The sequence below is a fragment of the Emys orbicularis genome, chromosome 14 (assembly GCF_028017835.1).
Source record: "Emys orbicularis isolate rEmyOrb1 chromosome 14, rEmyOrb1.hap1, whole genome shotgun sequence".
Taxonomy (NCBI): domain Eukaryota; kingdom Metazoa; phylum Chordata; order Testudines; family Emydidae; genus Emys; species Emys orbicularis.
Genome location: NC_088696.1, coordinates 39,938,421 through 39,951,705, shown reverse-complemented (window position 1 = coordinate 39,951,705; position 13,285 = coordinate 39,938,421). Strand labels below are relative to the sequence as shown.

Here is a 13,285-nt window from a genome sequence, read left to right as displayed (position 1 = left end):
CGGGCAGTGAGCCATCCCCATCCCCCCACCGCTGGAGGGGGAGAGCAGGCAGTGAGCCATCCCCATCCCCCCACTGCTGGAGGGGGAGAGCGGGCAGTGAGCCATCCCCATCCCCCCACTGCTGGAGGGGGAGAGCGGGCAGTGAGCCATTCCCCCCCCCCCACCTCTGGAGGGGGAGAGTGGGCCGTAAGACACCCCCCCCCACCACCACCACCACTGGAGGGGGAGAGCGGGCAGTGAGCCATCTCCCATGCCACTCTGCCTCCCAGAGAGCAGGGGGTGGGCTTAGGCAGTGAAGTCTCCCCCCCGACCCGCTTTGCAGCACTAGGCTGAGTCCCAAGCTGCAGTCTGTGCTGGGGAGACGGGGCAGGGGGCTTGGAGGAGTCGCTGGCCTCGGCCTTGAGCGCTGCCAACTGCATGGAACAGCAGCTCTCGCTGCCCAATACTGCTGAGGAAGGAAGCACCCAACCCCTTCAAGGGGCTTTATCACCCTCTCCCCCTGGGTGAACGCAGCCCAGGGCAGGTGCCCTGGCTTTCGGCTTTTCCCACTGTCTCAGCCCTGCGTGAGCAGCCAGGGACCCCTGGAACTCACTCTGGAGGTGCCAGGCTCCAAACAGCTCTGCATACCAGCATCTCCCAAAGGCACCCTGGGGGCGTGCCGGGGCGGGAGCTCAGGGCCTGGCCTGGGTCTTCGCACACCCGGCCGGACCTTGGCAGCGGCCCAGCTGCACGTAGTGTTAGACACTAGAACTCTCTGGCCAAGGGGTGTCACCACTCGCCCCCCAGCCCAGGCCAAGACGCTGTGGAGCGCGTGTCCCAGCTGGGAGCGGGACGCGGGGAGCAGCAGCGCACCCACGGGGAAGGGCCTGAGCTGTAGCATCAGCCATTCTCTGAGCTGCCCCAGACCGGAGGGATCTGAGCCTGCCACTTGGCCCCGCTCACAGGGTGAAGGAAAGATCTGCTCCGCCCACAAAGCGCGACTGGACACACGTCTGCAGGGGCAGCTGGGCCTGGAAAAGCTCAATATCGGCCATGCTGATCCCATGGCACATGGAGACATCCAGGCTCTTCAGCTGTCTGCACTCCCTGCTGATGGCCATCAGTGTCCTGCAAAGGAGACAAGTCAGGGCTCTCTTCCCCCTTCCTCCCAGCCTGCGACAGGCAGGGCGACTCCCCCATTGAAGGCCAGCATTAGAGGAAGGCCTTGCGATACTTACTGGCGTGTGAGCTGGCTGCAGCCAGAGATGACTAAGTGCTGGAGTCTCCGTAGAGAGCTAGCGGCCTCCAGGAAGCCTTTGTCAGTCAGCTTTCCGCAGTGACTCATGGACAGCTGCTCCAGGCTCTGGCAACCCCTGGCCACCGCTACCAGGCTGGCGTTGGTGATCTCCGGTAGCAAGCTGAGGGACAGCCGCCTCAGGGTGGGGAAGCGGATAACCTAGATGGACAGATGGATGAGAGCCCATCGGGCAGAGCTGGCCTGAACCTTTCCAGAGTATTACAGCTGTTGTGCTGGCACTCAGGTGGGCACATCTTCACCACCGGCTCCCGGCCTGGGCAAGGCTTGCACAGAAAACTTCAGAGCATAAAGTATTAGGAAGGAGAGAAAAGGCGTCCTCAGCCCGGCTCCCCCCCAGAGCCGCGGCACCGGGAGTTCTGAGGAATGAGGTCTTACCCCCAATCTCGCCCTGGGTCAGTACCGCTGCTGGCACTGCGCAGGAGGGGGTTGCTTTCTGCTGGAAGGGCAGCTTCTAACCCAGCCAGCCTGGCGTCTGCACGCTGCCCACCCAGCCGCACGGCAGCTCCCCAGCTGGAGAAGCAGATCGGAGCCTGATTCCTCCGCCTCAGCGCCCTGCGTCACGTGGGCACCTGGTGGGCAGTGGTGACACAGTCCGGTGCTGAGGGAGCCGTTAGCACCCGGCACCGTTTCCCCTGGTACGTGCACAGGAACACGCAGCCCAGGAGGATTTCACTGGACAGCCGCTGGGCTGGGCTGACCCCAAGCCACGGCCGGGCTCTCCATACCTTGGAGATGCTGCGGTCGGTCAGCTTGCTGCAGGCCATGAGGTCGAGCTCTTGCAGCTGTTCTAGCGCCTGCAGGGAGGCCTGGTGCTGCTTCTGGGACTCGTTCCGGGCGGAGTCGCTGAGGACCTTGGGATCCTGCTCCAGGTTCTGCAGGGGCGGCAGGAAGAATCCCATGTTACCGAAATTCCTGCTGAACTGTGGCCCTGCGTCCTTCTGCCAAGAAAAGGGACATGTTGCTGAGCCCGGGGGGCTCTCGGCCTCCCATCCTCTGAGCTGTGGCAGGGACTGGGCCTGGGGTCCCAGAGAGAAGGAACAGCCCCACAGATGTTCCCGTTCCATGCTGGCCCCCTGCAGGAAACCAAGGTGCCGAGCTGGGACTGCGCTGCCACCACCTCCATGCATCCTCCTGCCTGGGCACAGGCTGGCCCTTGGCAGCACTCAGAGAGCCCCTGCTGCCTCGGCTTTCGCTCCACGGGCATCAGCCAGGCTCCGGAGCGGGCTCTCACCTCTCTGCGATGGTTACGCTCCTCTCTGGGCTCCTCTACGCCCAGGAGGCCCCAGTCCGTCAGCTCCTTGCACCAGGCCAGTCGCAGGACAGTCAGCCGGGGGAGGTGGGAGGAAATCGCTTGGATGCTCACGTTGGTGATGGAGACGCAGGAGGAGAGGTCTAATACCCGCAGACTGGGGCTGAGGGACCTGGCCAGCGAGAGGACAGAGCTGTCCTGGGGAGGAGAAGGGAATGAGTGAGAAGCCAAAGAGCTGCACTGAGCAATGCCAAACATGCTCTGTGCAGGAGAGAGCCCCGGTGGGGCAGAGCCTGGCGGCCCGGCTGCAGGTGAAGGGGTATGGGACTGAAAGGCAGGGCCCTGCCCCCTCTGCCAATAGCAGGAATTGGGGCACTTACTCTGAGCAGAGAGCAGAAGGCGAAGCTGAGGGAGGCCAGGCTAGGCCGCAGCTCCGGGGTGGAGCACACTTTCACCAGCTCACTGCCGCTCACGAGGCTGCACTCAGACAGGTCCAGCCTCTGCAGGTTCCGGAGCTCAGCAATGCCCAGGAAACCCCCATCCGTCAGGCGCTGGAGCTTCCCCAGGCCCAGGCTCTGCAGGGCTCGCAGCCCCGCGGACACAGCGAGGGCGGCCCGGTCGGACAGCTCAGAGCACCCAGTGAGGTCCAGCACGGTCAGGTGGGGCTGGTGCGTACAGAGGAGGCCGATGGCCTCGTTGGAGAGGTCCCTGCAGTTCTGCAGCACGAGTTCCCGCAGGCGCAGCCCCTCCACTTGCACCAGGGACCTCATCGCCGGCGAGGTGATGCTGGTGCCGCTCAAGTCCAAGGCCCTGAGGCTGCTGGCCCGCTCCTTCAGGAAGCGCAGGAGGTTGCGGAAGGACAGCAGGGCAGAGGAGTTGTAGTTGCTGGACCCGCGGTAGGGGTCAAATTCAAAGGTGAGGTGGCAGCGAGCCAGTGAGAGTCTGGCCAGGTGTGGTGCACAGCCTGTCAGCCGGTTGAAACTGAGATCCGACAGGTAGCGCAGGCCGGCCAGATTCAGCTCCTGGAGGTTGGTCAGCGCTCGTCGGGCTTGGCTGATGGTCTCTGGCTTGGAGAGCAGCGTCCCAGACATGAAGAGGCTGTTGCAGCCACTCAGATCCAGCGAGGAGAGGCAGGGGCAGGCAAGGAGGAGGTGCACGAAGGCCGTCTCGGTCAGGCTGCTCCCACGCAGACACAAGCTCTGCAGATGTGGCCCCAGGTGACAGGAGACAGCCTGGATCACGTCCCGGGAGACAGTGGAGCTGTCGAGGCTGGTCAGGCTGACGCAGCTCACGTGCCGTCTGGCCAGACTCTCAATGGCAGCCAGGGAGGCGGAGGTGGCTGGGATGTTGTACAGGATGTTCTCCTGGAACCGACAGGGGAGAGGCTGTTGCCACAAACGGGGGAATTCAGAGTAAAGGCGCTCCCCCATCCAGGCCTCTAGCAATGCCCCCGGGAGGGGAGGCAGGACTCCAGGGAGAGATGCTTGGGGGAAGCATTGGAGGCACAGGCTAGCACAGGCCTTGAGGCTCCAAAACCTGGGTCTGGGGGCATTGGGGCAACAATGGAGGTGCCCTAGGCTCCACAGACACAGCCAGGGAACAGCTGTCTTCCCCTCCGCCCCTTCGTTGGGAGCAGACTGAGCATGTGCAGAATGAGGTGGTGAATGCAGATCCCAGGGAGTGACCATAGGAGTGCAAGCCTGTGCACTGCCTGAGAGCTGGTGGGGGGCAGAGGGGGGGGGAGGGGGAACTGCAGAGTGAGCCTGGGGGGGGACTGAGTGCTGCAGTGAGCTGAGGGGGTGGGGGCGGGAGGGGGCGAGAGCTGCAGAGTGAGCCGGGGGCGGGGGGACTGCATTCAGGTATGTGCTTGGCCTGGCCCTGTAACTCTCCTGTGCTGTCTAAGAGTAAAGAGGGGGTGTTAAAAAGTTCCTTGCAAAGCCACTGCCCTTGTTTTAACAGCCACCTGGTGCCTGGGGCTTGAACTGCCACCCAGAGAGCCTACAGGTAGGTGAGGCTCTGGGGAAATGTGCAGAGGCTTGGGAACTCTCAGCACTAGCTTTGGGGCCTGGGGCAGCTGGCTGTGGGAGTCCTTCGTCCCAGGAAGGGGGCCACATGACAGGTCTTCCCCGAGGATGGTGCCCTAGAAGTCCTGCCGCTTGAAGCAGGGACTGGACACGGCCCAGAGCCGGCTGCCTGGGCACATGTGGGATCCAAAGGTGGGGGCCGATTAACACAGGGGACTCAGCAGGACTGGGCCAGTGGGCACGCTGCGCAGGACCTGCCGCTGCCTGCAGCCAGCTCCGCACCCCCTGCCCGCAGCCAGCCCCTGCCGCACCCCCTGCCCTGTCTCCAGCCAACCTCTGCCGCACCCCCCTGCGGCACTGCCCGAAGCCAGCCAGCCCCACAGCCCCCCCTGCCCGCACCAGCCCTGCACCCCCTGCCCTGTCTCCAGCCAACCCCTGCCGCACCCCCCTGCCTGAAGCCAGCCAGTCCCGCACTCCTCTGTCTCCAGCCCTGCCAACCCCTGCCGCATCCCTCTGCGGCCCTGCCCGAAGCCAGCCAGCCCACCCCACACACCCCTGTCTCCATCCAGCCCCGCACCCCTTGCCCTGTCTGCAGCCAGCCCCTACCTCCAGCCAGCCCCTGCCTTGCCTCCAGCCAGCCCCATGTCCACTGGTGCCCTGCAGTTCCCAGGGCAGTAACCCTGCACACCTGCTTCAATGAGGGGGGCAGGGAGCAGCTGGGACCCACACATGTGCACACCCTAGGGTGACCAGACAGCAAGTGTGAAAAATCGGGAAAGGGGGTGGGGGGTAATAGGATCTTATATAAGAAAAAGACCCAAAAATCAGGACTGTCCCTATAAAGTCGGGACATCTGGTCACCCTAGCACACCCCCAGGGAGTGGCGGGGACCCACACATGTGAAACGGAGCTCATTTCTAGTTCAGGCCCATCTTTTTAAAAAAGGACTTTAGGTAGGGTTAACATACATCCGTATTTTCCTGGACATGTCAGGCTTTTTGGTTCTTAAATCGTCGTCCGGGAGGAATTTTTAAATTTTAAATTTAAAAATTCCTCCTGGGAAAATACGGACGTATGGTAACCCTATGGTACAAAAAATACATACTGTGGCACATCCCTTAAATCAGAACTTTTTATAGGGATCCGGTTGCTAAGAAATGAAAGGCTTTTTTTTACGGGTTTTTTTTTAGTCATCCCTGCCGGGGCCCCGCCAAAAATGTTCGAATTGGGCCCCACACTTCCTAAAGCCGGCCCTGACGCCGCGTGGATGAGGGCTGCTGGGAGGGGTGGGCTTTACCTGCCGAAGGGAGTCCTGGGCCGCAAAGTACCAGGTGTGATTCACCAGAGAGGCCTCCTTCCTGTCGGCAATGGGCAAGAAGCTGAGGATGTAGGTGATGACCTGGGAAGAGAATGGGAGACGCATGGGGAAGGGCCCCAGAGCAGGACTTGCGCAGCACAGAAGAATTAGGGCATTTGCTGGGGAAGCCGTGATTGGAGAAGAACAGCAGTACCTGACTTGCTCCCGTTTCTGAGACGCTGCTGTACAGTCTTTAAAATAAGAACACAGCATAATTGATGCCGTGATGTCTGCCTGGGTCTGCAGCCAGCCTGAAGCAATAGCTCAGAGGTGCGAACTACCTTCTTTGTGCGGATGGTGTGAGCTCTGAAATGCTCATCTAATGTCAGCATGGTGAACTGTCTCACTCCAGACAATTTCAGCTGAAACTTCCAGCTCACGTTTGTATCCCACAATCCCAAAGTGGCTCTCCCTCCTTCCCAGGAGGCAAAAGCCCCAGCTGTTCCCAACTCTGGTGCAGGCTTCCCCCAGACAACTTCCACAATGTCATGCTATATGGTCAACACAAAACTCTGAGTATGCTGTCAACTTAGAGACAGTGCAAAATCAAATGATCAAATTCAACAACCCAGAGACGCTGCACTGGTTCCATGATTCATTGCCCTGTTTAATGAATCAATAGACCACCTCCCTGTTTTAATTTCTCTGAAGTTTCGGCCCAATTCCCAGGCTGCTGCATGGGAGGGCTGAAGAATTCAGATCAAGTTTGCCATGCACATGGCCCTGAGGAGAAATGTGGATTACCTCACCCCACCCTGAAGTGTGACCACTTCTGTGGTTGGACACAGCAGCTGGGCATGCACAGAGACGCTGCCCAAGCATTTAGGACAGGAAGTGAGGAATGCTTTATCCTAGTATGCTTGCAGGCACAGTTCCCAACCTCCTTTGCACCCTGTAATATTTCATGTCCACTTTGGCCAGGTGCTGTCTCAAGGGTGGGCACTAACTGACAGGACTGGAGGAATACTCCGCACATTTGTAGTGGGAGCAAGGCCAGCTGGGATTAGGATTTTGTTTGGCTCCAGCAGAGAAGTTGTAGTTACTGAGTCTGAAACATCCGTGTTGTTTTCATTCCTTGATCAGAACCTCGTGACTCCACACTAAAGGACAGAGAGGCCCAAGCGTGGTCAGAAAAGCCTAAGTAAAAACAGCGTGGCCTGCTTACATGACGAACAAACCTACGTGGCCTGGGATGGATTTGGAGCTGCCTGTTTTCACGGATCCACTCCAGCTTTTAAACAGCTCCTTGGAAGGACCCCTTCACTGTGCCAGACTCGCAAGGGGTCTCACCGTTCCTTCAGGGTAGGCCCGGCAGCCTCAACGCTTCCAAGACTGAAGCTTTGGGTTCCAGCACTCCTGTGTCACACCATGAGCTCCGCCCAGCGAGTCCAACTGAGACAGACTCCTGGTCAGAGACCGTTACACTCTTCTGGGACCAGCGCACCTCAGCCACTGTTTGCGGTGACACCAGGCAGAGGCGGGTTTGTTAGTCACCCAGAAGACAGCATCGGGAAGTCCTTAGGTTAGTACAGACAAGCAAAGGTTAAGACATGGTCCATCCTGGCCAAGCCAGTGTTTACCCAGCCATGCTGCCTGGAATCCATTTCTGGCCCTCTCCCTCTGTCACCTCTTTGGCCTTGGCTACACTGGCGCTGTACAGCGCTGCAACTTGCTGCGCTCAGGGGTGTGAAAACGCCCCCCCCCCGAGCGCAGAGAGTGCAGCGCTGTAAAGCGCCAGTGTAATCAGCGCCTGCAGCACTGCACGCTCCCTCGCAGCGCTGCAAGCTATTCCCCTCTGAGAGGTGGAGCTCTCGCAGCGCTGGCGGCGCGACTACACTCGCGCTTCACAGCGCTGCCGCGGCAACGCTGTGAATCCCCAAGTGTAGCCAAGGCCTTTGTCAGTCCCAGGTGAGAGCTGCTGAGTCTCTCCAAAAGCCAGCTCTGATCCCCCTCCTGCCAACCCATGCTGAGGTGAGGTCACATGTTCCACCTGCCAGAGATTCCATGTCCTGGGGCCTCCCATTGTCATTCTAGATCCTCCACTGATATGGGTCAGCTTCAGCCAGTCCTTTAACGCCCCATTCATCCCACCCCAGACAGTTCTGTGACACACGCACCTCAGGCTCCTGCTCTGCCCTAGGTGTAGAGTTAACCCTTTTGCACCACGGGGTGGCAATCCCGCGCTCAGTAAGTTACTGCCATGCATATCCTTCCTACAGATATTACAGACCAGTCCCACTTTGCCACACCTGTGAAGCTTCCTGAGCACTGCAGCAGGCCAGGCCGCTGTGGGGTTTACCCAGGCATCTGGTGAGCTAGTTCAATAGCAGCATTGTCAGAAATGCCCTAGGAAGAGGGGGTGGGCAAGAGCCCTTCACGGGGCTGTTCCAGCCTGACCGCCGGCAGAGCTCACCAAACTGCCAAACCCAGGAAACGGCCAAGCAAGGCCTTTGGCTGGCTCTAAGGACAGGGGGCGTGCTGGGGGGAAATGTTATGGGGAACAGTCTGTCCCCCCACAGGTAAGGACTCTAGACGTGTAGACTTTGGTTGTTGTAAAATCCCTTTTTCTCTTATGCTCTGCTTGGATCCTGAGGTCACACGAACACTGCTTTGGTCTGAGAGAAGGCTGCCTGGTCACTAGCTCTCCAAGGGAAGACCCACAAGCGCCGAACCCCATCACACCGGCAGGGTGAGCATGGTCAGTCCACAGGGGCCTGCAGCCCAGGGCCTGGTCTAAGAGTGACAGTATCATCACCAAGTCCCACAGGGGATCAAAGGCATTGAGGGAAGCTGAGGGAGGACAGGTAATAAAGGCAGATAAGCAGTCTGGAGAATTCTAGTGAAGCTGTTCTGCCAGTCTATTGCTTGTTACTGTTAGGTACTTTGGACTCTGGACTCTGGATCATAGCAGAGCTGTACGTTAGCTACTCTTATCAGCATCCTTAATGACCCCTCTAAAGGGTGTTTCCACAGCAGCACTGTACGCACTGTACAGAAGATGGCTGAATACTTTAGGTGCTTTTCAAACTTACACCAACCTCTTGATGCAAAGGTTTCTAACTTAGTGCCATGCTGAGCACTCTCAGCTCCCACTGAAGTCAAAGTTATCCCAGTGAAATCAAAAGGAAACTGAGGATGCTCAACACCCAATAGAAGGCATGCAGCACCCTGCAGGATTGGCTCTTTACTGTGACAAGGAACATTTGCTCTCCCTTGGTTGATTGAAATATACCTAGTGTTACACACAAAAGTGCTTCCATTGACTGTTGGGTGGCTAAGGAACCAGACAGACAGACCTGGCATTCTCAGGGCTAAGCACCAGGATCAATCACCCGATGCCAGGGCAGGTGAAAGTGCTGGCACAAAGCTAAGCACCCCAGTGGGGAGAGGGGTGCTGTCAGGAGCAGAGTGCCAGCTCCGTTTCACAGTTCCCTTCGTTGGTAGAACTCCTACAGTCCCCCCTCATGTCCACAACCAACAAACATAAGAATGGCCATGCTGGGTCAGACCAACGGTAAGTTTGGACCACAGAGGAGGGTGTCTCAGGACTTCTCCTTAGTTCAAAGATCTGCACCTCTCGAGTGCTTTACCAGCAGAGGTACCGTGGCTAAAGATTCCTTGGTTCAGCCTGTGTTCCCTGCTTTCCCGTCACATTGTCCCCGAAGGGGTTAAACTAGAAGCCAGAGTACCCACAGCTAAGGTGGGGCTCGGGGGCTGCGTGTGTATAGTGTTTTATGTTCCTTAATATAAACGAGGCTCTTTACAAGAAAAAACGCCAAGGAGAGAGGTGCTGGCTGATTTGGAGTTTTGGTAATGGGAATCCTGGGGGGCTCAGGAGGTCTCAGGGATGAGGGGGGCAGCATCCCACATCCCAACAAGGGCCTCAGCCAGGAGGTCTGAGCCCAGGAGGGTAAGCTGCCTGAGCTAGAAGCAGAGCCAGCCGGCTGGGAAGCATGTGGGACCCTGCTTGTAAGAGACCTAGTGATCATAGAGAAGGGCCCTGTGCCAGGTTATAACATTGTCTTCTCCAAGTGAACAACTTACTGGGGATTATAGCAGTTGGCTGTGAACATCAGCATCCCTTCAAGCACTGCACTTGGAGTGTTTTTATTGCAGGCTGTGGCCACAGAGGCATACACATTCGTCCTATAACGTGTGGTAAAGGTGTGATGAGCCCTAAAGAACCACTGCCCTCTCTGAAGCCACGAGGGAGCAGCATCTCTGGTGGATTGAGTCCCTGTCCCTGGAGAGCAGGGCCGACACTGGTCACACAGACACCAGCAATAACATTCTAGTAGCCCATTTAGATGACGCAGGCTGGGCCCTGCTACCAACCTAGAGCCCAAGGAAACACAGGAGTGTTGTCCTCATCTGAATCCCAGTTCCAGTCATATGAACTCTTGTGACCCTCCAGACACTGACGGGTCTTGGAAGTGCCACAGGGGTCCCCCATCCAGCCCGCTGCCGTCCAGCCTGAGCTATCAGAAGGTGTTACCTCCACTGGGAGCCTTCGCGTTTCCATGCCGGTGTCCAGGGGACAGCAGCTGCATCTGCCCCTTCTTGGGACCCCCAGCACGGATTGCTCCTGCTCAGGCCCACCTGCTCCCCTTGGTTCGTCCAGGCGATTGCCTCAGTCTCTGGAGTCCAGACAGAGAGCGATCAACACGTGGCCCTCCCCAATGCCCCCATCCTGTCTGTCTGTCTGTCCTACTGCCCCACCCCGTCTGCCTGTCCTACTGCCCGCACCCGTCTGCCTGTCCTACTGCCCGCACCCCATCTGTCTGTCTGTCCTACTGCCCGCATCCCTGTCTGTCTGTCCTACTGCCCCACCCCCTGTCTGCCTGTCCTACTGCCCCCACCCCTGTCTGTCTGTCCTACTGCCCCACCCCCTGTCTGCCTGTCCTACTGCCCCCACCCCTGTCTGTCTGTCCTACTGCCCCACCCTGTCTGCCTGTCCTACTGCCCCCACCCCATCTGTCTGCCTGTCCTACTGCCCGCATCCCTGTCTGTCTGTCCTACTGCCCCACCCCGTCTGCCTGTCCTACTGCCCCACCCCCTGTCTGTCTGTCCTACTGCCCCACCCCCTGTCTGTCTGTCCTACTGCCCCACCCCGTCTGCCTGTCCTACTGCCCGCACCCCTGTCTGCCTGTCCTACTGCCCCCACCCCATCTGTCTGCCTGTCCTACTGCCCGCATCCCTGTCTGTCTGTCCTACTGCCCCACCCCGTCTGCCTGTCCTACTGCCCCACCCCCTGTCTGCCTGTCCTACTGCCCCCACCCCTGTCTGTCTGTCCTACTGCCCCACCCCCTGTCTGCCTGTCCTACTGCCCCCACCCCTGTCTGTCTGTCCTACTGCCCCACCCCCTGTCTGTCTGTCCTACTGCCCCACCCCGTCTGCCTGTCCTACTGCCCGCACCCCTGTCTGCCTGTCCTACTGCCCGCACCCCATCTGTCTGTCTGTCCTACTGCCCGCATCCCTGTCTGTCTGTCCTACTGCCCCACCCCGTCTGCCTGTCCTACTGCCCCACCCCCTGTCTGTCTGTCCTACTGCCCCACCCCGTCTGCCTGTCCTACTGCCCCACCCCCTGTCTGCCTGTCCTACTGCCCGCACCCCATCTGTCTGTCTGTCCTACTGCCCGCATCCCTGTCTGTCTGTCCTACTGCCCCACCCCGTCTGCCTGTCCTACTGCCCCACCCCCTGTCTGCCTGTCCTACTGCCCCCACCCCTGTCTGTCTGTCCTACTGCCCCACCCCCTGTCTGTCTGTCCTACTGCCCCACCCCCTGTCTGTCTGTCCTACTGCCCCCACCCCATCTGTCTGCCTGTCCTACTGCCCGCATCCCTGTCTGTCTGTCCTACTGCCCCACCCCGTCTGCCTGTCCTACTGCCCCACCCCCTGTCTGCCTGTCCTACTGCCCCCACCCCCTGTCTGTCAGTCCTACTGCCCCACCCCCTGTCTGCCTGTCCTACTGCCCCCACCCCTGTCTGTCTGTCCTACTGCCCCACCCCCTGTCTGTCTGTCCTACTGCCCCACCCCGTCTGCCTGTCCTACTGCCCGCACCCCTGTCTGCCTGTCCTACTGCCCGCACCCCATCTGTCTGTCCTACTGCCCCACCCCCTGTCTGCCTGTCCTACTGCCCCCACCCCATCTGTCTGCCTGTCCTACTGCCCGCACCCCTGTCTGTCTGTCCTACTGCCCCACCCCCTGTCTGCCTGTCCTACTGCCCCACCCCCTGTCTGCCTGTCCTACTGCCCGCACCCCTGTCTGTCTGTCCTACTGCCCCACCCCCTGTCTGCCTGTCCTACTGCCCCACCCCCTGTCTGCCTGTCCTACTGCCCGCACCCCATCTGTCTGTCCTACTGCCCCACCCCCTGTCTGCCTGTCCTACTGCCCCCACCCCATCTGTCTGCCTGTCCTACTGCCCCCACCCCATCTGTCTGCCTGTCCTACTGCCCGCACCCCTGTCTGTCTGTCCTACTGCCCCAGCCCCTGTCTGCCTGTCCTACTGCCCCCACCCCTGTCTGCCTGTCCTACTGCCCGCACCCCCTGTCTGCCTGTCCTACTGCCCGCACCCCTGTCTGTCTGTCCTACTGCCCCACCCCCTGTCTGCCTGTCCTACTGCCCCACCCCCTGTCTGCCTGTCCTACTGCCCGCACCCCATCTGTCTGTCCTACTGCCCCACCCCCTGTCTGCCTGTCCTACTGCCCCCACCCCATCTGTCTGCCTGTCCTACTGCCCGCACCCCTGTCTGCCTGTCCTACTGCCCCACCCCCTGTCTGCCTGTCCTACTGCCCCCACCCCTGTCTGCCTGTCCTACTGCCCGCACCCCATCTGTCTGTCCTACTGCCCCACCCCATCTGTCTGCCTGTCCTACTGCCCCCACCCCATCTGTCTGCCTGTCCTACTGCCCGCACCCCTGTCTGCCTGTCCTACTGCCCCACCCCCTGTCTGCCTGTCCTACTGCCCCACCCCCTGTCTGCCTGTCCTACTGCCCCCACCCCTGTCTGCCTGTCCTACTGCCCGCACCCCATCTGTCTGTCCTACTGCCCCACCCCATCTGTCTGCCTGTCCTACTGCCCGCACCCCATCTGTCTGCCTGTCCTACTGCCCGCACCCCATCTGTCTGTCTGTCCTACCGGCCGCACCCCTGTCTGTCTGTCTGTCCGTCCGTCACTCACGCCTCTCCCCTGGCCCTACCACCCCATCCCTGTATCCGTCAGTCCCACTCACTGCCGGTCTCTGCGCCCGCACTTCCGGGTTCACCATGGCAACGCCGCAAAGGCTACTGGGAGTTGTAGTCCGGTGCGGGGTCAGAACCCCGCCTCTTTCCCAGAGCGCTCTTTCGTCTCTTCCGTTTCC

General features: G+C 60.0%; 1 protein-coding gene across 1 annotated transcript; it reads right to left on the bottom strand.

Annotated features, from left to right (window-relative positions):
• Window positions 1-938: 938 nt before the first annotated feature.
• LOC135888994 (uncharacterized) lies at window positions 939-6,020 on the bottom strand. Its single transcript, XM_065416806.1, has 7 exons — window positions 5,868-6,020; window positions 2,927-3,211; window positions 2,546-2,744; window positions 2,496-2,509; window positions 2,023-2,169; window positions 1,218-1,435; window positions 939-1,107 (listed from the first exon to the last, which is right to left on the bottom strand). The coding sequence occupies exons 1-7, from the start codon at window positions 5,991-5,993 to the stop codon at window positions 939-941; spliced, it is 1,158 nt and encodes a 385-aa protein (XP_065272878.1). The 5' UTR covers window positions 5,994-6,020.
• Between the last annotated feature and the right edge of the window lie 7,265 nt (window positions 6,021-13,285).